The 22,201-nt window shown below is 41.1% G+C and overlaps 1 protein-coding gene across 2 annotated transcripts in view; it reads right to left on the bottom strand.

Annotated features, from left to right (window-relative positions):
• rspo4 (R-spondin 4) overlaps nt 1–22,201 on the bottom strand; it is a 40,440-nt gene that overhangs the window by 2,549 nt on the left and 15,690 nt on the right. Inside the window, exons 2-4 of one of the 2 annotated variants that reach the window (XM_043710034.1) lie at nt 10,351–10,539; nt 8,520–8,663; nt 6,731–6,919 (exon numbers count right to left, since the gene is read on the bottom strand). In XM_043710034.1, coding sequence (XP_043565969.1) covers nt 6,731–6,919; nt 8,520–8,663; nt 10,351–10,539 — 522 coding nt within the window. The remainder of the gene's footprint in view (nt 1–6,730; nt 6,920–8,519; nt 8,664–10,350; nt 10,540–22,201) is intronic. The other variant, XM_043710035.1, reaches the window with a different exon arrangement.

Genomic DNA, 22,201 nt, shown 5'->3' with positions numbered 1-22,201 from the left:
TTAGTTTGGAATAGCATCATAGTTAGCACAGTCACGGAGGGCTGAAGGGCCTGTCTCTGTGCTGTAGTGTCCTATGTTCGTATATGCTGGGGTGGCAGAATTATCAAAACCCAAACAAAATACCTTCCTTTTCTGTAAAAAGCAAGAATGATTAAAATAACCCAATTTAGAAACATAAAATAATGCAAAAGAATAGAACCGAATAAAAGAATAAACAATGGTCAAATTGCTGTGAATTTCTGAAGTGATAAATGAGGTGAGAAATGACAATTCATTTTCAATGATGCAACTACATTGAAAACAGGTCAAAGCTTCTGGACAATACAATGTTTTAGAACCTACAATAAAGTATAAAAATAATAATAGAACTCATAAGTCCACAGTCCACTGTTGAAATCCGGTGTTAGCGACAAAAGGTTTAGTCTTCAGACAGAAGGACCAATTTTGAATTTTGCAGGAAAACACTATGTAGATTAGATTAGATTAGATTACAGTGTGGAAACAGGCCCTTCGGCCCAACAAGTCCACACCGACCCGCCGAAGCGAAACCCACCCATACCCCTACATTTACCCCTTACCTAACACTACGGGCAATTTAGTATGGCCAATTCACCTAACCTGCACATCTTTAAAACAGGTCAAAGCTTCTGGACAATACAATGTTTTAGAACCCACAATAAAGTATAAAATTAATAATAGAACTCATAAGTCCACAGTCCACTGTTGAAATCCGGTGTTAGCGACAAAAGGTTTAGTCTTCAGACAGAAGGACCAATTTTGAATTTTGCAGGAAAACACTATGTAACAGTACAGGTCACAAAACCAAAGATGAGGAAAGCTGCCTTTCCACTCCCAACAGTTTCATTAAATTCTGCCCAGAGTGAGGGATAGAGGGAGAGATAGAGGGAGACAGACGTTAACAGAATCAAGGCACAGAAAGTTCCTTACAACCCTCACCACAGAAACAATTAGACTTCACGAGAATGTAACCACAACAAGCAAAACCCATGAAAATTCAATACAGTGACCACAAATGTGATGTTTATTTACAAACAGACAAAAAACCAAATTAATTATCTGGAATTCAGAAGAAAATAGCTCCCAATCTATCAACAATTCACTCAGGAGACTCATTTTTCAAAATTAGTCTTATTGGACCATAAAACGAACACTTAAATTAAACCACCAAACACGGTATAACTATAGACAGAATGTTTCAAGGGGAAATATGAAGTGATAAGAGACTTTGGTGGCTCAGTGGTTAGCACTGCTGACTCCCAGTGCCAGGGACCCAGGTTCGATTCCAGCCTAGGGCGACTGCCTGTGTGGAGTTTGCACATTCTCCCCATGTCTGCATGGGTTTCCTCTGGGTGCTCCTGTTTTCTCCCACAGTCCAAAGATGTGCAAGTTAGGTGAATTGCCCATAGTGTTCAGAGATGTGTTGATTAGGTGCATTAGTCATGGGAAATGTAGGGAAATAGACTTTTTGGGCCAAATAGCCTGTTTCCACACTGTAGGGATTCTATGAGTCTACGAAATGCAACAGATTTACTCCTGTGTTCATTGGCCCAGCCAATAGAATGGAAAATCAGGCTCCAGCCTTGACAGACCAATCACTGTCAGAATCAAATGGATCTGCTTCCCTGCACACATCCTGACTTTCACCGACTTGCTCCGACGCAAGAATCTGGTATTCCCTCATGCTCCCTGACAGGCCCTTGCCACACTCCCTCACCAATCCTGAAATGCCCACACCCACCCTCTCAACTCCCTCACTCACCGTGATTCGAACATGTGCTCTCACCCACTCTCACTTCATTGGGTTAAAGTGAAAATACACTCGTGCAGTTGCTGCAGCAGGACAAGCAGTGGTTTCGATCACTCATAAGGATCATGGAGCTAGGGCTGTTCAGGTGACTTAATTGGAGTCCATCAGTCATTGTAGAATCAGTGTAGAAACAGACTCTTAATTCAGAACCAAATCTTTTAACTGACAGCTGATTATCACAGTCACAGGTGGTGCATTTATTTGGCCAATGAATGCCTGAGCTCTGCAGTTTCCAGGGGGTAATGTGATAGACATCTTGCGCTGAACAGGGGCATTATGTGTGGAAAGTGCTTTGAGCAAGTTAAGGTTCTGAATCAGTGCAAATGAAATGTGGAACTTACAGAGTGAAGTGGTTTTGGGCACAAGCCACTAACATTTAACATTTTCTCAAACTGTTATGTCATGTTGCTTAATTCAGTCCAAATCCCAAAGTTATTCAGGTGGGAATCATACAGAAACCTCAGACTGCAATATCTTGTTGTTTATCTCATGAGCTACCTACATCTGGACTGCACTTCAGCATGATGACGGAGATTACAACGTTGACTTGGGACAACAGGCTGATTAAGTAACGTCTGTATTCCTCTTGAATATAGAAAGGTGAGGGTTTTGAATGATGAAGTGATTGAAGAGGGCACATTCAGAAAATACTTTCACTGACGGGTAAAAATTGAACGAGTTGATATGGAGCTGAGTGGAGCTATGGAGTTCCAAAATGAAAGTAGCAAGCAATATTTCACACTAAAGACAACAGTTGCTGGGGATCTATGATGCTGAGGATCAATTTGATCTTGCAGCCGGAGATTGAGAAATTCTTGTTGGTGCAGTATTGAGTGATTCGGAGCGCAGGTGAAAATGGAGTTGGTGCAACTCAACCACTGAGCAATACAGCAAGCTCAAGGAAACCAAACAATGTCCCTGCTGCTCCTATGTGTCTGCAAGTGACTCATTCCCTCTGAAATTCTATTTGATTCTGAAAACATAAATACAGTTTTTCTCTCACTGAATGTCACATAGCACTGATACAATAGGCTTTCAGGTAAATGGTATGTTTTTTGCTGTTTCCATCAATCTACTTGCAGTGTCCTTCATCAAGGACAATTCGAAGGATTCAACACCAAAAGTCCGTAAAATTTTGACCAAAAGCAGATGCTTGTAACCTCCTCTGGTATTAGTTTGAATGTTAAATGGACACATCAGCAAGGCCTAGCTAATCACAGCAGTAAGCCCATTGATGAGCTGGGGGCAAAAATGATAATGCTTTGGAAACAACTTCATCTCCGTATTTCCCTCAAAGTCACACTAGATTACCAAACAGGTATTTGCAGTTTCACCACCATAGAATCAAAATTCTGCAACACCATTCCTCATGGAACTGTGGGACCTCCCAAACCAGAGGTACAACCAACACTTTCTGATTAGCAGCAAGCCATCAGACAACACCACTAGTCATGCCCACATCCCGTGATAATGAAATGTGAAAGGCCCAAAGTTCCACACAAGGAAATTTCCTCTGTTCCAAGACTCCCTGCTAACTGGGATAATCCTCTCTGTGCCTAAGCACGCACTCTCCTGCTCAGCTTCACTACCTCTGCCACCTGCTAGTTCGACTTGAACACCAAGAAGCAATTTCTTACCTGTTTTCTTGCCCAAAGCAGAGTCCGGCCATTAAAACTGGGTCAAATCTGACTGCAGTGCTATTTGTCTCTTCCTCAGGCAGCAGTGACTCTTGGTTAGAGCTTGGGTTGCTACAAGCTAGATCATGGTCGCAGCAACTACAGGTGACCACAATATCTCTTGCACAGGAAGAGCTCAGGCATCTCACTGACTGCATTGAGAAATGTGATAGGATCATAGAGTCATCGAGTCATACAGCATGGATACAGACCCTTTGGTCCAATCAGTCCATGCTGAACATAATCCCAAACTCAACTAGTCCCACCTGTCTGCTCCTGACCCACATCCCTCCAAACCTGGTGGGCCACATCCCTCCTTCTTGCCAGAAACATCCACATCTAAATAGCTATGAGCTTTTATTCATTTCTCAGATGTGGATGTTTCTGGCAAGAAGGAGGGACATGCTTTCAATACAAGGGAAAACCAGTTCCAGAATTCTGACCCAGCCACAGTGAATAAACAGAGATATATTTTCAAGTCGGGATGGTGAGTGGCTTGGAGGGAAACTTGCAGGTTGGGAATGTTCCTATGTATCTGCTGCCCTTCTCCTTCTGGATGGTGGACGGTGGGAGTTTGGAAGATGCTGTCAAAAGAAGTTTGGTGAGTATTACAGGGTATTCTATAAATGGTATATGATGCTTCTATTGTGCTCTAATGGTTGAGGGAGTGACTGTTTAAGATAAACTCTACCAATCTTGAACAAGCTTGTGCAGCCTGTACCCATGTAAAGGTCAGAAAAGAACTAGGAGATATCTGGCAATAATAAAGACACATAGAACATTTTAAGCAAATGACAGAACTGAAATATTTGGATGGAATCCCACAGAAATCTGGAGTGGATAAGCAAAGTCCTATTCCTTTCAGACATAGTCATTTCTAGCTCCAGACCTCCGAGAATGAACCTCTAATGGAAATGAATAAACAAGCAAAACAGTGATTCCAAAAATGATCGCATATTGACCACATTCCAATTCTAACCTATAATGATTTCGAAATTCAGGTCAGAAATTGAGAGTTCATTACAATTAAAACATTCAAGGAATTTTCCCACTCAACCACAGACAGAGTGCCCATTAAAAGTAGCCAAGAGCTCGTCCACATCTAACAGCAAATTATACACCGTTTAGATTTGGTGCCTGGTCATTAAATGAGTTAAAAAAAAGTAATCTTTCTGCTGGGAGATGAACTACTTAGATATTTCTCCAGAGTTTGTAAAGTGATGAGTGTTCATTATTGCATCTATGAACTTGTCAAAGTTACCTGTAATTGCCTATCTCCAGAGGAATGTTGTCGAACAGAGAGACCCAGGGGTTCAGGTACATAGCTTCTTGAAAGTGTCATCATCGGTAGACAGGGTGATGAAGGAAGTGTTTGGCATACTTGCCTTCATTGGTCAGAGCAGTGAGTACAGGAATTACGCTTGTACAAGACATTGGTAAGGCCACACTTAGAGTTCTGCTACATTTTTGGTTGCCCTGCTATATGAAGGATGTTATTAAACTAGAATGGATACAAAGAGATTTACAATAAAATTACCAAGATTGGAAGGCTTGAGCTATAAGGAGAGGCTGGATAGGCTGGGACCTTTTTTTCCCTGGAGTGTAGGAGGCTGCGGTGTGACTTTATAGAGGTTTATAAAATCATGAGAGGCATTGATAAGTTAAATAGCCAATGTCTTTTTCTCAGGGTAGGTAAGTCCAAATGTAGAGGGCATAGGTTTAATGTGAGAGGGAAAAGAATTAAAATGGACCTGAGGGGCAACCTTTTTACACAGAAGGCGGTGCGTGTATGGAACAAGTTGCCAGAGGAAGTGGTAGAAGTAGCTGCAATTACAACATTTAAAAGACATTTGGACAGGCACATGTACAGGAAAGGTTTAGAGGCATATGGGCCAGAAACAGGCAAATGGAACTAGTTCAGTTTAGGAAGCCTGGTTGACATGGATGTGTTTCAGTGCTGCATGACCCCTGATTCTGACTCATGGTTACACCACATCTCATTCCTAAAACATCTTCCAACCAATGACACATTTCCTGAATTGTTGTAAATGTCAGAAACAAAGTAAGCAATTTGTGCACCAATAATCTGTTTTAGGTCCTGGGGAAAGGTCATTGAACCGAAACATTCACTCACTTACTGACTCCAGATTCTGCCAGACCTGATAAACATTTTTTATCACGCTTTAGGTGCAGGGTGCCCTGTAAGCATTGTCCAGGACAATTCCAAAAGTGTATGTGGGATCCTTGATCTCCACCCAAAAGGCAAGACGAGCACAAGTTAATGAGAAAGTCAGCACCTTCAACACTGCAGGACACAAGCAAGCAGTACACCGATACATCTGCCTGGATTATGGGCTCCAATCTCTGGAATAGGATTTGAACCCATATGTGTCTCACTTCTAACTCAGAGCTGAGAGCACTAGGGCAAGAGGTTAACCCAGATTACAATAATAAACTAAGGATACATGAACAACAAAACACTACCTTTCAGGTAGAGAAGAGAAGGATAAGCAGGTGACTAAACAAAGGCCTTTAAAAATATTTAATAGAGTAAACGTAGTGAAAAGATTATCACTCATCAGGAAATAGGAGCTCGAGGTCGTAGATGTTAAGTTGGTCGTTAATCTATCAAATAAAGAACTTGGGAAAGCCCTCTAGCCAGAAAGATGGTAGAATTCTCTCCCATATGTGATACTTTAGATAATCAGCATATATCCCTTTAATGGGAAGCTACAGATGTGAATGAGATAAATAGTGGAAATTGAATCTGAGAGGCACAGGCTGAAAATACCAAAAGGAAGCTTAAAACTAAAATTGGATAATGCTTCTTTGCCATTGAAGTGATATGTGTGCGTAATTAGTTCCAGATAGAACACTGGGGGGAAAGAAAATCTTTGATATCATTTTTAAAAAGCCTTTAAATGATGTGTATAATTAGAGAGAATAAGCAGCTCCCTGGCTGAACACACTAAGATGGGCCAAAAGGTCTTTCTATTAAGGTCTTGAAGCTGGCAACTTCTCACTGAGTAAAAATTGAAAGAACTTTCGATGCTGCAAACCAGAAACAGAGGTTGCTAGAAAAACTCAGCAGGTCTGGCAGCATCTGTGGAGAGAAATCAGAGTTACCATTTCAGATCTGGTGACCCTTCCTCAGAAGTCTCACTGAGCAAGCTTTTGGAGCTTATCACTTTAAATTCCCAATGAGGGAGTCATGGATCGTTCTTACCCCCGGGGCAGTATCTCGCCTTTATCCTGCATTTCCTTGACATCGACAATGCTACACATGGCTCCCATTCCTTTGGCCAGGCTGTCAGGATTTGCCGTGTCCTGGTCTCTAAGCCCCACTTGAAGCCACATGTCTGTTGGTTCTTCAGGCAGGGACCCCACTCGCCCCAGGGTCCAACATCACAACCATCTGTGAAAAAAGGACAGAAAGCCATCAAAATCACTGTCAACATTAACTTAAAGAGGCTATTCACCATCTCAACAGGATTCCATTGCAGTGATCCCAGGACAGGGGTTAGGAGTTGCTTTATTCCAGCCAGTTATTGGAGCCTGTGGATATATAAACCTCGGCTGAACTCTCTTCCCTCTCGATAGAAGAAAAGTTACAAATCATTCGGGTTATAGTCCAACAGGTTTATTTGGAAGCACTAGCTTCAGTATTACTTCGCCATGAGGTAGTTGTGGAGCAGGACCATAAAATACAGAATTTATAGCAAATGGTTACAATGTCATGTGGCTGAAATATTTTGAACAAACTTAGATTAAGTCTTTCATCTTTTAGAATGGTTTTGCTAGACTTGGTTCATTAATATGTAAACCCCAGAACTCCTTTTAAGTCATATTCTCATAATAACTCAAGTTTTCTAACAAAATTTGTCATCTCAGCTCAGCTAATGCATTAAAGGTGTGAGGTTAGTCTGTCTGTGTCTGAATTTTGAGTCAGATTGGTTCTATTTCTAAAGTGGGATTTACAGAACCTTACATGGACTGACAGTAGGTTATGCATTTTTCAGCAAAATAAAATTGCTATTTTGCAGAATTATATTTTATTTTGCTCAAACAATGCATAACCTACAGTAAATCCATATAAGATTCTGTAAATGCCACTTTAGAAATAGAACCAATCTGACTCAAAATTCGGACACAGACAGACTAACCTCACACCTTTAGTGCATTGTCTGAGCTGAGATGATACATTTTGTTAGAAAACCTGAAGTTATCACGAGAATATGGCTTAAAAGGAGTTCTGGAATTTACATATTAATGAACTGAAACTAGCAAAACCATTCTAAAACGTGAAAGATTTAATCTAAGTTTGTTTCATATATTTCAGCTGCATGACACTGTAACCATTTGCTATAAATTTGGTGTCTTATGGTCCTGTTCTGCAGCTACCTGATGAAGAAGCAGCGCTTCAAAAGCTAGTGCTTCCAAATAAATCTGTTGGATAATAACCCGGTGTTGTGTGATTTTTAACTTTGTTCATCCCAGTCCAACACTGATGGGTGAGTTCAGAACCAGAGGTCACAGTTTAAAAATAAGGGGTAGGCCACTTAGAACAAAGTTGAGGAGCAACCTCTTCACCCAGAGAGTGGTGGGTATATGGAATGTTCTGCCCCAGAAGGCAGTGGAGGCCAAGTCTCTGGATACTTTCCAGAAAGAGATGGATAGAGCTTTTAAAGAGAGTGGAATCAAGGGTTATGGGGATAAGGCAGGAACAGGATACGGATTGTGGATGATCAGCCATGATCATAATGAATGGTGGTGCTGGCTTGAAGGGCCGAATGGCCTACTCCTGTACCTATTGTCTATTATCTATAACACCAGCTCCACCAAAAAACAGAAGAAAAGAAACCTTTCATTGTCCTCCCAAACAATTGCTAGCCACTGACATTGTTTGAAGTGTACTCACTGCTGTAATATAAACTTTTCAGACTGTGAAATATTAAATTTTAATGTTACGATTACAGAAAATCAACATTAAAAACGGTCAAAGATGAATCACTTACCCACACATTCCATCAATCTGGCATGTGAAGCTGTCCCTTTTGGACATGTATTGTAACATTTGCCCTTCAGCAGGTAGTGTTCAGATTTACATCTGATGCAGAACTCGCGGCTAAAGCAGCTTTCACAATTCACTGTCTTACATCCTAGCACACAGAGAAATAAACATTTATTAACTTAGTTTCAGGCCATGTTCCAAACTTCATCTGATAAAAAAAATTCAAGGCAACAGATGGTGCAAAAAAGATTGCAAGGATGAAACTAAAACTTGAATTAGCTTTATTGTCATGTGCACTCAAATGAGTACAGTAAAAAGTTTACAGTCACCAGATTACAACACCATCTTAGGTACAAAGAAATCTAGATACAAATATTTAAGGTCAAAATCTTGAGGAACAAAAAAAATGTAAAGAAACAAATAATCCAGTATTACAGGTCATAGGAATAAATGAGAAAAATAGGGAAGTAATTCAGTATAAACTACACTTACCAAGAAAAAGGTGGACAGGCTTTAACGCTTGAAAAAAAGGTAATGGATGACCATGGGTTACCAAAATTATGAAGATGCTCAATAGGGTAAATATATTGAAGATATTTCTACTTTAGTCAAAAATCACACAATACCAGGTTATAGTCCAACAGGTTTAATTGGAAGCACTAGCTTTTGGAGCGCTGCTCCTTCACCAGGTGGTTGTGCAGTCCACAATGAAGGAGCAGCGCTCCGAAAGCTAGTATTTCCAACTAAACCTGTTGGACTATAACTTGGTGTTGTGTGATTTTTAACTTTGTACACCCCAGTTCAACACCGGCATCTCGAAATCATATTTCTACTTGTGAGGGAGAACAAAACTAGAGGTCATAATTACAAGATAGTGACTATCCACCTGAGCAGACTGCCTGATAGAAATGTTTGCATCTTTGATTATAAGCTTTAATGGAAACTTGAAGTCTAAGGTAGCCCAGTGCAATTTCCCAGTGTCCAAAAAGGAAATAGCTCTGTATCAAACTTCTAGGATATTAATATCAAACATTTTTTAACTCTGGGACTGTACCTGATTGGTGCTGAGTACCAGGTACAGGTATTTAATACATAAAAGTACTAACAGGAAGATATTTAATTACTTAGGAAGAAGATTAAGAATCACTTCATTGATTGAACTCAACCTTAGCTATCAATAGGATTCTGGCATTTCCTAAGTGCATAAAAGGTAGGAAACAGCAAGTAAGAGATTTGGAACTCGTAAGCTAATATCCAATCATTGAGTCCACCACTGAGTGAAAATAATAGTTATATCTTACATTTACACAGCACCTCTAACACAATAATATGTCCCAAGGTACTTCACAAGAGAGTTTTCAAATAGAATTTGACACAGGAGATAATAGTACAGATGACCAAAAGCTGGATCAGGGAGATAAGCATTGAGGGCTGACTTAAAGAAGGACTGAGCCGGAAACAGTCTGAAACTTTTAGAGAGAAATTTCAGAGTCTGGGGTCTAGGCAATTTCCTAATTCAAAAGCACTTTGTTAAATCTCCACAGAGAAAGGACAGGCTCAGGGAGTAAGGTCTGGATGAAAACACAGCTGCAAATGGTGGAGAAATTTAAAACTGGGGTGGAACGCAGAGATCTTAGAGGATTGCAGTACTGGAGGAGGATCTAGAGGGATCAAGGTGAGGGCAGTGTGCATATGTTGGGAGTAGAAGAAAGTGTTCATGAAGCTCATGATCTTGAGTACAAGGATGAGAATTTTACATCTGAGCAGCAGCCAGACTGAGAGTCAATGTAGAAAGCTCTCCTTTTATGAAAACTTGTTCATTTGTTTGAACTTACTCAGACATCTGTTTGTGGCCTGTCCACGTATGCTATAATGCCCCACAGGACAGGCATGCACACACTCTCCTTGCTGTCGGATTCCCTCTCTCTTAATCAAGAGGAAGAGTCGCTGCTGGCAGGTCAAACAGCCATTGTCAGGCGAGCATTCCTTACAACTTCTGCAGTTCTGGAGTGAGCTTGTGTTACCTGCAGGCAAAGATCCACAGAACATGGATCAGATCAGAAAACCCTCAAACTCAATAAGATATTGTCCTCAGAGTCAAAGGTTAGGCCAGGGTTGTCAATCCATAGATTTAGCAATTGCTCCATTTAAAACACTTCGATAAAACTCTGCAGAGAAAGGGGAGCCCTTGGGATTATGTAACATTCCTTCTGGAGGAGATGAAACATTGTTGGAAAAATATATTTTGTTTGAGCTTTTCATCTTTTACTCTTAGGGCATTTTGCTAGAATAAAAATCAAAGGAAAATCTAGGATTTATTCTTCATGAGAGAAGAGTGTTGAATGGTTGACAAATGGACTGTGATTGGTAGAGGCGTTGCCATGAAAAATGCACCCATTAATGTTGATTGACAGTTAACAGCTGGGCTTTGTTTAAATTTTAAACCAGGAAGGTTGACTCTGATTGACCTGAGAAATGAAACATGCAAATATTTGTCACCTATTTTATTGAGTTGAAACAGGTACGGTGTGTGTTCTTTGTGTTTGCAAACGAAATGGCACTGTGTATTAATTAATATATGTAGCTTCAATGCAAACAAATCTGCCACACTGTTATGGTACAGTAACAACATGAGTGTTTTTCGCCACTACAGGATGCTATCATCAAACCCAAAAAGACATTCTGCCTATTACACAAGTGAGTAATGTGATACATGAATTTCAGTGGTGCTGGAAAAGCACAGCTGGTCAGGCAGCATCCGAGGAGCAGGAAAATCAACGTTTTGGGCAAAAGTCCCTCATCAGGACTAATGAAGGGTTTTTGCCCAAAATGTTGATTTTCCTGCTCCTCGGATGCTGCCTGATCGGCTGTGCTTTTCCAGCACCACTCTAATCTAGACTCTGATTTCCAGCATCTGCAGTCCTCACTTTTGCCTACATGAATTTCAGTGTCAGTGTGACATTGGATATGTAGGCCCCATGTCCTAAAGACTGGCAGATCATGGCCTTAATATGTGGGAAATCATGATCTCTCAATATTCTGGACATCTAGAACATTCTATCAACTGCAGGAACTTGACCTTAGGGTTTTTGAGATTGAGTAGTGGTTGGAGTCATGGTGTTAACTCCTCAGCCTTGACCCCAGGTGTAAATCCCCTTTTTGGTTCCTAATCAGTCCTACTCCTCCTTTTACAACTACTTTACCATTTATCTGGTAAAAGGTGGCTTGAAGAGCAACAGCTATGCCTGGATCACTAAACTAGGCATTGTATTTAATCAATCGACGTGAGGCTAGAAAAGCACAGTAAGTCAGACAGCATCTGAGGAGCAGGAAGATCAATGTTTCAGTCATGATTCTCTTTTGGAGAGCCAGTGCAGACAAAGTGGGCTGAATGGCCTCCTTTGGTGCCATTATACTTCTCAGGTCAAATTAAACAACATGTCTCTTTGACTGCTTGCAACAAGTAAGGGCTAACTGTACTCGCTCAACATGTGCAATCAAAACTTGAAACATGGTGTCCAACATTAGATGTGATTCTACAAATGGACAACATTTGCTGGATAGCCCAGTTTGTGCAAGGAATTACCATTACAATCTTAGGATAGTCAATTGGGGTCAGAGTGTGGCACACTTGCATGCACTGGAAGCTACATACATCATTATACAGTGCCCTGGACTTTGTAGACAGAAAAAACATCTATGCATACTGCACCCATTTCAACTCAACAAAACAGTCAGTGGTTCACTTCTCAGGCTAGTGCCCTGACCAATCAGAGTCAACCTGCCTGGTTTAAAGTTTAAATCAAGTGTGGCTGTTAACTGCCAATCATCCTCTTCATGGCAATGCTTCTACAAATCACAGTCCGCTTTCCAATCAGCCAGCACTCTCTTCTCAAATAGTAATGTTGATTGTCCCTAAATTATCATTCTTGCAAAACTTCCTGATGAGTGCAACACGGAAGGCAGTTTTTTTGGACAATACTCAAGTTCCAAAATACTGAAATTCGTAATTCAAAATTTGTGATCACTTTCGCCCAAACATCATGATTTGCCCCAAGCAATGTGGTGTCGAGGTGTAGTGAGGTGCCTAAGATGATTACTCTCCTCAGTGGGGAATGGCATTCCCTAAATCACACAAGATATTCCCAATAAGTCATGAACAGATAATTCCAAACCCAGAAAGTTATTCTTAATCCCACACCCTGAGCAAAATTCTATGAGATCCATGGAGAGGAGTTAGACTGGGGATCAGAAGAGAAACATTAAATGGCACAGTGGTAGTGTTATTACCTCTGAACCAGGTGGCCTCAGATTCACCGGACCCAAGACGTTAACTTTAATTTCTCTTCACTGATGCTGCCAAACCAGCTGAGCTTTTCCAGCAACTTCTGCTTTTGGCCTAGGTACAATTTCATCTGCTCCAGAGGTGTATCATAATATAAGCATCTCCGAACATGCTGACTGGGAAATATATTCACAGCAACTCTTCTCTGTGATGTAGTCATGTCTTCCACATGGTGGTCTGGTGTTGAACTCCTGGTGCTCCTGTTGGGGGACCTCATCAGCAGCAGCCAGATAGCCAGAGGCTGCTTGTCTCAACGATAGGATGAAAGATCACACCCATTTCCCTGAGCAATGTCCACTCGGAGCCTCTTTCATTTCAGCACCATATGTAGCTCCCTGGTGGATGTCCAGCACTTACCCCTGCTGTTGGAATTGGAGCATCAGGAATCATCCGTCCCTCCCTTCCTCCTTCTCTCTCCAGCCTGCTTCCCCCTCTCTTGTCTCCTATATTTGCAGGGTGGAGAAGGCCCTTTTGCACATTGGGAGCCAGGTGGGCCCGAAGAATAGGAGAATCCTGACCTGAACCCGAGGGGTTTTCCCTGTGGCCCAGCTCAGCATGAGTACAGCTCAGCGTTTGACCAGGAATGGAAACCAACATTTCATCTCCATCACAAGACCTAACATGTCCTTTTGAAAGTGTCGGCTGAAATGAGCAAACACCTTGGACACCCAGTGGGAGACCCCTTTGAGGTTGTTACCCAGGTAATAAAAGACAAAGGAAATGCACATCAATCTCATCTCCCTCCAGCTCCCCCAAGTTCATTAAAGAATTGGGATGGGTGGCATGTGGTGGAAACTCACTTATACTGTTGCCCAACTCAGGCATGCTCACACTGGATTTGCTCTCTGTCCTAATATCAATGGACATGAATATCACTCAAGGTATGGAAACAGGACACAGAGATTCCACCTATTTAGAGCAGTGCCCAGACACATTTCTCACCACTTCCCAATTATCTCCCTCTCAGGCAGCTGGTACATCAGGAGGTCAATCCATTCTGGTTACCAGGTTACCATTTTCACTCTGTTTCATCTTGCTGCCCTTCACCACTGGTTGTGCCTCACACCAACACACATTTTTGCCTCTAGCCAGTCGCATCTCCCTTGTCTGGCACAAACTGTGGGGGCTCGCACATATCTGGGGGAAAAGTGAAAGCCAAGTCACCTAGGGTCAGTTGGATAAAAACCAGACTTTCGCTCTCCTAAACAAAATATGGTATGTTGCAAAGTGGCTGCAGCAGAATAAACCAATACTGCGGGTTAACCTTTTGAAGTGAGCCACTTCAACTCTGGTCTACTCCAATTAATGCTGTTTACTTGTCAGAATATAATTCCAAACTTTAAACAGGAATTATCTGTGATTTTATTCCTTTTTAAAGTGTGTCGGTTTATGAAGGAAAGTGGAATCCCATTCAGCAGCTTTGTAGTCAACATCACACAGTAGAGTAAAAACAGTTATTCAACCTACAGACCTTCACATCAAAGAAAGATTGTAGCTTTTATCCATTATTCCTCTATTATTCAGAATGTGGTTAGCACAGAAGGATGGGGTGAGAATGAGGGAACAATATTAACATGGATAAATAAAATTTAACTGATAGGCTTACTATATATCAGTGAATATAATATTAAAAGAAAAAAAAATTGAATGATTCACATGTGGAACACACCGCCTGAGAGAGTAGAGAAGGCACATTCCTTTGAGGCCTGAATAAAAAAAATACAGGGCTACAGGGTAATCGTGGTGAGATGGGACAGACTGAGTTATCCTTCAAAAGAACCCACACTGATGCATCACCTTCTATTCTGTAACCATTGCATAATTCCATGATTTGATGAAGATTGAGTGATCTATTGATGATTACTGTTGCCTTCAAAATTACAGTGAAAGAAAGAATGAAATGAAATAAAGATTTTCTTAAAGTATCTGTTCAGAGGATATGGGCATCACCAACCTGGCATTTAATGCACATTCCTAATAAGGAAGGCAGTTTCTTTCTCTAAAGGATATTCCTGAACCAGATGGGTTTTTTTTTTCCTGACAATGAATTCATAGTCATCAATAAACTCTCAATGCCAGATTTTTATTGAATTCAAATATCACCATCTGCTTTTGTGAGATTTGAACCGAGGTCCTCAGAACATTACCTGGGTCTCCAGATTAACAGCCCAACAATAATACCACTAAGCTATTGCATCCCCTGAATAAGAGCCAGAGAAGGTCATTAAAACATCTGTGCTGTTCTGTTATTGCTCAGATCTTCAAGTGTGGGAGTTGGGATGTTATGTTGAGGTTGTACAGGACATTGATGAGGCCTCTTCTGGAGTACTGTATGTACAGTTCTAGTCACCCTGTTATAGGAAAGGCATTATTAAACTGGGGAGGGCTCAGAAAAGATTTACCAGAATGTTGCTGGGAATGGTCAGTTTGAATTACAAAAATAGATTGGAAAGACTAGGAATTTTTCCACTGGAGCATTGGAGGTTGAGGGTCATCAAGAGGGTCTTTTCTGTAGAATGGGCGAGTTCAAAACTAGGGGGCATATTTTAAGGAGAGATGAGAAAGTTTTAAAAAGGACATGAGGGGCAACTTTTTATGCAGAGGGTGGTTCATGTGTAGAATGAACTTCTGGAGAAAGTGGTGGATGCAGGTATAGTTTCAACATTTAAAAGATATTTGGGTAAGTTCACGAATAAGAAATATTTGACAGGATGTGGGTCATGTACAGGCAGGTGGGACATTTAGTTTGTGAACATGGTCGATGTGGACTGGTTGGATCAGAGTGTCTGTTTCCATGCTGTATGACTCTATGACTCTATGACTGCTGTAGAAAGTGCTACTTGTGCGACTAGGAGGCAAATTGTTGTGTGAGCATGATGTTAGAACTCACTTAACTGTGAGCTGTGGGTTTATGGGTCAACCACATTGCTGTGGGTCTAGAGTCACATATCGGCCAAACCAAGTCAGGATGGCAGATTTCCTTCCCTAAAGGACATTTGTGAACTAGATAGATTTTTATGATAATTGACAGTATTTATATGGTCATCATTAGTCTATTTTTAAATTCCAGACCCACAGCAATTTTTTTTTACTTTTACCTGACTTCTGAAATGGCCTACCAACACAATGAGTTGAAAAGCAACTAGGGATATGTATCAAATGCCCTCCTTGCCCGCATTACCCACATTCCACACAGGAATGAGTTAAAAGGAAAGGTAACAGCAGACTGAGAGAAAAATACAGGGTATCAAAAACCCTGGATGAGTAAGGATGAGAATGCAAGGAAGAAAAAGGAGGCATAAGATGCACACCAGAATAATAATAGCAATAGAATAAGGAAGTACCTCAAATGCAGGAGAGGAGCTAAAGCTGAAGTAAGGAAGGGTAAGAGGAAAAGTGAGGAAAGAATTGCAGCCACTAAAACAAAGAGCAACATGTTCTTCAAACATATTCATAGTAAAAGATTAGTGAAGGATAGAGCAGGGTCTATAAGCAACAAGCAGGGAAAGCTGCTCACTGAAGCAAAGGATATGGCAGAGATACTAAATGAATATTTTGCTTCTGTCTTTACCAAATCAGAAGATGGTGGCAACGGCCTAGTTGAAAATGTGGGTGTTGAGCAACTGAACAGTACAGTGATGGATAAGACAAGGTGCTAGAAAGACAGACGTTGCCAGCCCCAGATCAGATGCATACTAAATTACTAAGAGAGTTAAGGGAGCGAATTATTGACAGAAATTTTCATAGCTTCTCAGATCACCTAGGGGATTGGAGAATTTCAAATGTGACACCATTGTTTTAGAAGGGACAAAGGATAACCCATCAAACTACAGGCCTGTCAGGTTAACATCAATAGTGGGAAAACTGATGAAGGCCATACATGGGGTAAGGTAAATATATACTTAAAGAAAAATAAATTAATAAGAGACAGTCACCATGGCTTTGCTGAGGGCATGTCATGTCAAAACTCAAATTTAATTGAGTCCTTTGATGAGGTGACACAGACAGTAGATGAGGGTAGTGTTGTGGATGTTGTATATTTGGATGTTCAGAAAGCATTTGATATGGTGCCACATGGCAGGTTAGAAATGTTTAGGATTATGGTCCTTGGCAGTATGAATTAGAGGTTTGATATATGATCAGAAACAGAGGGTAGGTATAGATGGGCATTTCTCAGATTGGAGACAAGTGCCCAGGAATCTGTGTTGATTAGATTACTTACAGTGTGGAAACCAGCCCTTCGGCCCAACAAGTCCACAACGACCCGCCGAAGCGCAACCCACCCAGACCCATTCCCCTACATTTATCCCTGTACCTAACACTAGGGGCAATTTAGCATGGCCAATTCACCTAACCTGCACATCTTTGGACTGTGGGAGGAAACCGGAGCACCCGGAGGAAACCCACGCAGACACGGGGAGAATGTGCAAACTCCACACAGTCAGCCTGAGGCGGGAATTGAACCCGGGTCTCTGGCGCTGTGAGGCAACATTGCTAACCACTGTACCACCGTGCCGCCCACTGTGTTGGGACCCTTGATTTCTCTGATTTATATACATGATTTGGAGATGGGTGCTGAGGGAAAAATCTCTCAATTTCAAATGGCACTTAGCTAGGGAGAATAGTGAATTGTGAGGATGATGCTGAGTGACTTCAGAGGGACATTGACCAGTTGGCCAATTAGGTAAAAACAATGACTGCAGATGCTGGAAACCAGTTTCTGGATTAGTGGTGCTGGAAAAGCACAGCAGTTCAGGCAGCATCCGAGGAGCAGTTTGGCCAAGTGGATGGACACATGAAATTTAATGCAGAGAAATGTGAGGTAATGCATTTTGATAAAAGAAACGTAGAGAGACAATACAGGCTACAACGATACAAATTTGAGGGGAGTACAGGAGCAGACGGTTCATGTGCATGATTCTCTGAAGGTGTGGCCGGGCAAGTTGAAACAGTTATGAAGAAGACTTATAGGAACTTTGGATTTATAAAAGAAGCATAGAGTGTAAAAGCAAGAAATACTGCTACACCTCTACAAATGATTGCTCAGACCACATTTGGAGTTTTGTGTTCAGTTCTGGGCATCTTACTTAAGGAAGGATGTTAAAGTCCTGGAAAGAGTTCAAAGCAGATTTACCAAAATGATCCCAAGAATAAAGGATTTTACATGAAAGGAAAGATTAGAGAGATTAGGCTTGTTCTCCTTGGAGCAAAGAAGATGAAGAGGTGACCAAAATCATGAAGAATTTTGCCAGGATTTTAAAGAGGATGTTCTGTTTCCATTAGTTGTTCTGTCAGTAACTAGGGGTCACAATTTCAAGGTTGTCAGCAAGAGAGCTCGGAGTGAGATGAGGAGAAACTTCTTTACTCAGAGAGTAGTAAGGATTTGGGATTGTGCTGCCTGGGTGAGTGGGGCAAGTGGATTCCATAGAAGGTTGCAAAAGAGAGCTGGATATATATTTGAAAGAGATGAAGTTAGACGGCTATGGAGATAGGGCTAGAGAGTAGGACAAGCTGGGTTGCTCTTTCAGGAGTCAGTATGGACATGATGTTTTGAATGACCTCTTTTCTGTACTGTAAAATTCTATTGTTCTAATAAACCCCTACAATGATCTACCGACAAGCAACCAATCATTGTTCTCTCCACCCCACAACTTGTGTAGCTGTACTGGGTCAGGATTGGAGAGTAATCAGTGAACAGGCCACAATTCCCACAACTTCAAACCTATTAATCGTGAAGCATTAGATCCAGCCCTCAGTAAGAAACGCACTGTAAGCAGGTGGGTACTAACTGGAGATAATGAATTGATGGATGGTAACAGGTGGATGTTAGCTGGTACATAGGAACACACACAGATGCACAGTAAGCAGGCAGTGACAGACACAGGAACACGTGCACTATCACAAATGAACAACACCAGGTGCACAATAACATATCTAGAATAAACAGGAAATAGTAACAGCTATATTGTAAATGGGTGCACTATAACAGAATAGTGAACAGGCACACAAACCTGGTGCAATCTGCCAGAAACACATCCACTTTAAAAGGTGCCCGGCATAAAGTTAAACTTAAGACAGATACACACTAAGAGGCACACAATAACAGTCATCCATATATCAAAAGCACAATAAACAGATGCACATTATCATGTACGTACTAATCAGATGCACTGTAACAGGAGGATGGGTACAAATGTGCTGTAATAGGTGCAAAATGAACAGCTGCAAAGTAACAGGGACTCTGAATAACAAAAACTTACATTACTATAGCAACTTTAAGATGAAATTAACATAATAAAGTATCCCAAGACTTTCATTGGAGTATTAAAGAAAATTAGTATCGAGCCACATAGAACAATGTTAGGTTGGATGATGTCAGAGGCAAGTTTCAAGGAGTAAAGGAGGAAAACAACATAGAGAGGTGGACAGGTGTAGGGGGAGACTTCCAGAGATTAGGGCCCAGGAAGTTGAAGGTACTTCAACAAATCAAACCTAAAGAACACTGGAGAAACTCAACTGGACCCAGTAGCATCTCTGGTGAGAGAAACAGTGTTAACACTTCCAGTGCGTGTTCTGAAGAGAAGTCATACTGGACTTGAAACATTAACTCTATCTCTCTCCTGACAGATCCTGCCAGACTTGCTGAATTTCTCCAGCATTCTCTGCTTCAGATCTCCAGCATCCGCAATGTTTTGCTTTTGTGAGTACTGTCATCACTGCTGGAGCAATTAAAATCAGGAATGCTCAGGAGGCTATTATGGAGGAGGACAGAGATTTTGCAGAAATCATAGAGATGGGAAGAGATGAGTCCATGGAAAAATGATTTGAGAAGATGATTGATGGTGAGTCTCTGGCCACGATTAGAAAGATAAAACTGGATTCAGGGTGCAGTCTTATCCAGCAGTGCAGAACTGTTGGAGGAGAATGGTGTGCAAGGCTGCAGACAGGTCAAGAGAATAAGGAAGGGCAGTTCACATTTAGTACAGTCACACAGGACATCGATAAAAGCTGTTTTGGTACAGTGACAGTGATACGGCTTGATACCTAACTTGGGAGATTCAAATATGGACATCAAGGAAATATGGCCAGAAATTTGGGAGGCAACAATACTTAAGGACTTTTGAGAGGAAAAACAGTTTGGAGATGGGACATTAGCTTAAATGCATGCTTTAAGCAGTGTTTTTTCCTCTTCCTACTGTTGACCCCACCCCACCACTCCTTTCCCCTGTACTTTTTCCTCTTCTTCTTCATCTGTCTACTCTTCTGTCTCTTCTTGCTCTTCTTCCATGTCTTTCTTCACTCTGCCCATCTCCTCCAATATCTCATCTTTCTTCTCACCCTCTTGCTCTCCCTCTTCCTCCATTTTCTGGAAGCTATTGTGTGGATTTCCTTTGTACTTCCAACTGTGACTGACAGTCTATATAGTTTTAGGATAGGAGGGAAGAAAATAAACATGAAGCCATTAGATTAGCGAATTTTAGGTTGAGCAAATATGTTTAAAAATTTCTGAATTCAGTTTGAAGGTCCTGAATGAAATCAGATGGAAGAATAGTTTCTCCTAGGAAAATGGCATTTAAGGAAATAATTTGCCTCAGTGTAGAAGTTTCCGTTTGTGAAAACATCTGGACCAGGAGTATTTGCTTAGAATTCTATATTATTATTCAAAGGTGAGAAAGGTAACTCAGTGGTATGAGATTCAAGGAAAATACTTCATAGTTCACAGAACAGGAAGTGAAGAAAACAGCAGATAAGCTTAATATACAGAATGGGCAGGAAAGGGAACATTTCTCTGGTTTTATTTTGAGTTATTATAAAGTTATGGCATTGAGAAGTAGATGGGACTTTATTCTGCCATGCATTTTGAAATCTTTCAAACTGCATTATATTTGAATAGATTAGTTTGATTTATTTCCATTTTTTAGTTTCTCCTATGTAATAACCTTACGTTTACCTATTAAAACTGAATCTGCAGTCTTGTATTTTTATGTTTCAGTGAAAGACTGCCTCATCAAATTAAAAGAAAGCAAATGTTATCTATCAAACTCGATTTCATTCTGGAATCTGAATTATCCAGTGGTGACATTAAGAGGGATTGTAACAAGAAGAGAATGCTGAAGAAAGAGTAAGTACAAGAGAAGTAAACCAGTAACTAACTTATAAATGCAGTCAGATCCCACTGCTGAGGGGGTCTTTTGTATGAACCTGCTGAGGAGCAGCAATGTTGAATGCTTTGTCACTCTGTTTGTGAAGATTCTCCGACCCAATACTGTTGCATATTTCTACCAGATTCTCTTCTGGTTGTCACAGAAATACGCACTTTGACATTCCCAGATTGTCAACCGAGTAAGGTTAGGGAATAAAAAGGACTTGCTCCCCTTATATGTACCAGCTATCACATGGTAACTTTGAAGGTCCAATATTTGGATCATAGCAAATGGTTGAATGAATGATGTATGGGTGAGTGGTTGAGAGACAGAATGGGCAGGTGAGTGGGATCATTGAGGTTGGTAGGTGGCTGGAGTTGATAGATACATTTGGGTTTGTAGGTAGGTGAGTAGGGTGTGTAGGTGGGTGAGTAGGTGCATAAGTGGGTGGGTCAACTCATGGCCAGGGCAGGGGGTGTTTTTGGTCCAGGGTGGTTGAGTCAGGGGGTAATCAGTCGGAGGGATAGTCAGTTCACGTTGCGGGGAGATTGATGGAAGTTGAGGATAGTCGGCTGTTTCCTTTATGGAGTTACCCAAGTATTAAATTAATGTCACAAAGCTGTAGCTGCAATGTTACATATTTTATGAAGAAAGCTAATCTGTCTTTAAAATTGACTTGGAGTCTTACAAAATAGCTTCTGAAAATGACACGACTTCTCCTGTGGTTTCAAACTGCTGTCAAAAGCAGACAATCAGACAGTGAAAAGGAGCATTCAAGAATTCCAGGACTGTCTATTGAACATCAAATTGTTCAGCTTCTGTGAGAACAGGAGACAGGCAGAAGGGCACAAGGAATTCCATCGTAATTGCTTTGCTTTGTGGAACAATGATACATCAAAGTTAACATTTGTAGGTGTTATGTTTGATAGTATTAAAGCTGCTGAGGTCAGCTATTGAAAGAGAGGACTATTTGAACACTATGAAGAAGCTTTCTTGAAACAGAAATTGCTTCTCAACAGGAAGGTAGAGGAATATCCAGTACAGAAAATAGCTGCTGTACTGAAGTAGATTAATAAGAGCCACCATCTGTATTGCCTTAGAACAGACACAAGGAGCTTTCACTCACTTCTAGAATCTGTTCTGTTGGCTGAGCTCACCTGCAGCAGCTTCACAGGTAATCTCAGCTGCTGAATCTGG

Source organism: Chiloscyllium plagiosum, chromosome 20, assembly GCF_004010195.1.
Source record: "Chiloscyllium plagiosum isolate BGI_BamShark_2017 chromosome 20, ASM401019v2, whole genome shotgun sequence".
Lineage (NCBI taxonomy): Eukaryota > Metazoa > Chordata > Chondrichthyes > Orectolobiformes > Hemiscylliidae > Chiloscyllium > Chiloscyllium plagiosum.
Note: the sequence above shows the minus strand (reverse complement) of the source record. Positions and strands in the feature narration are given on the sequence as shown.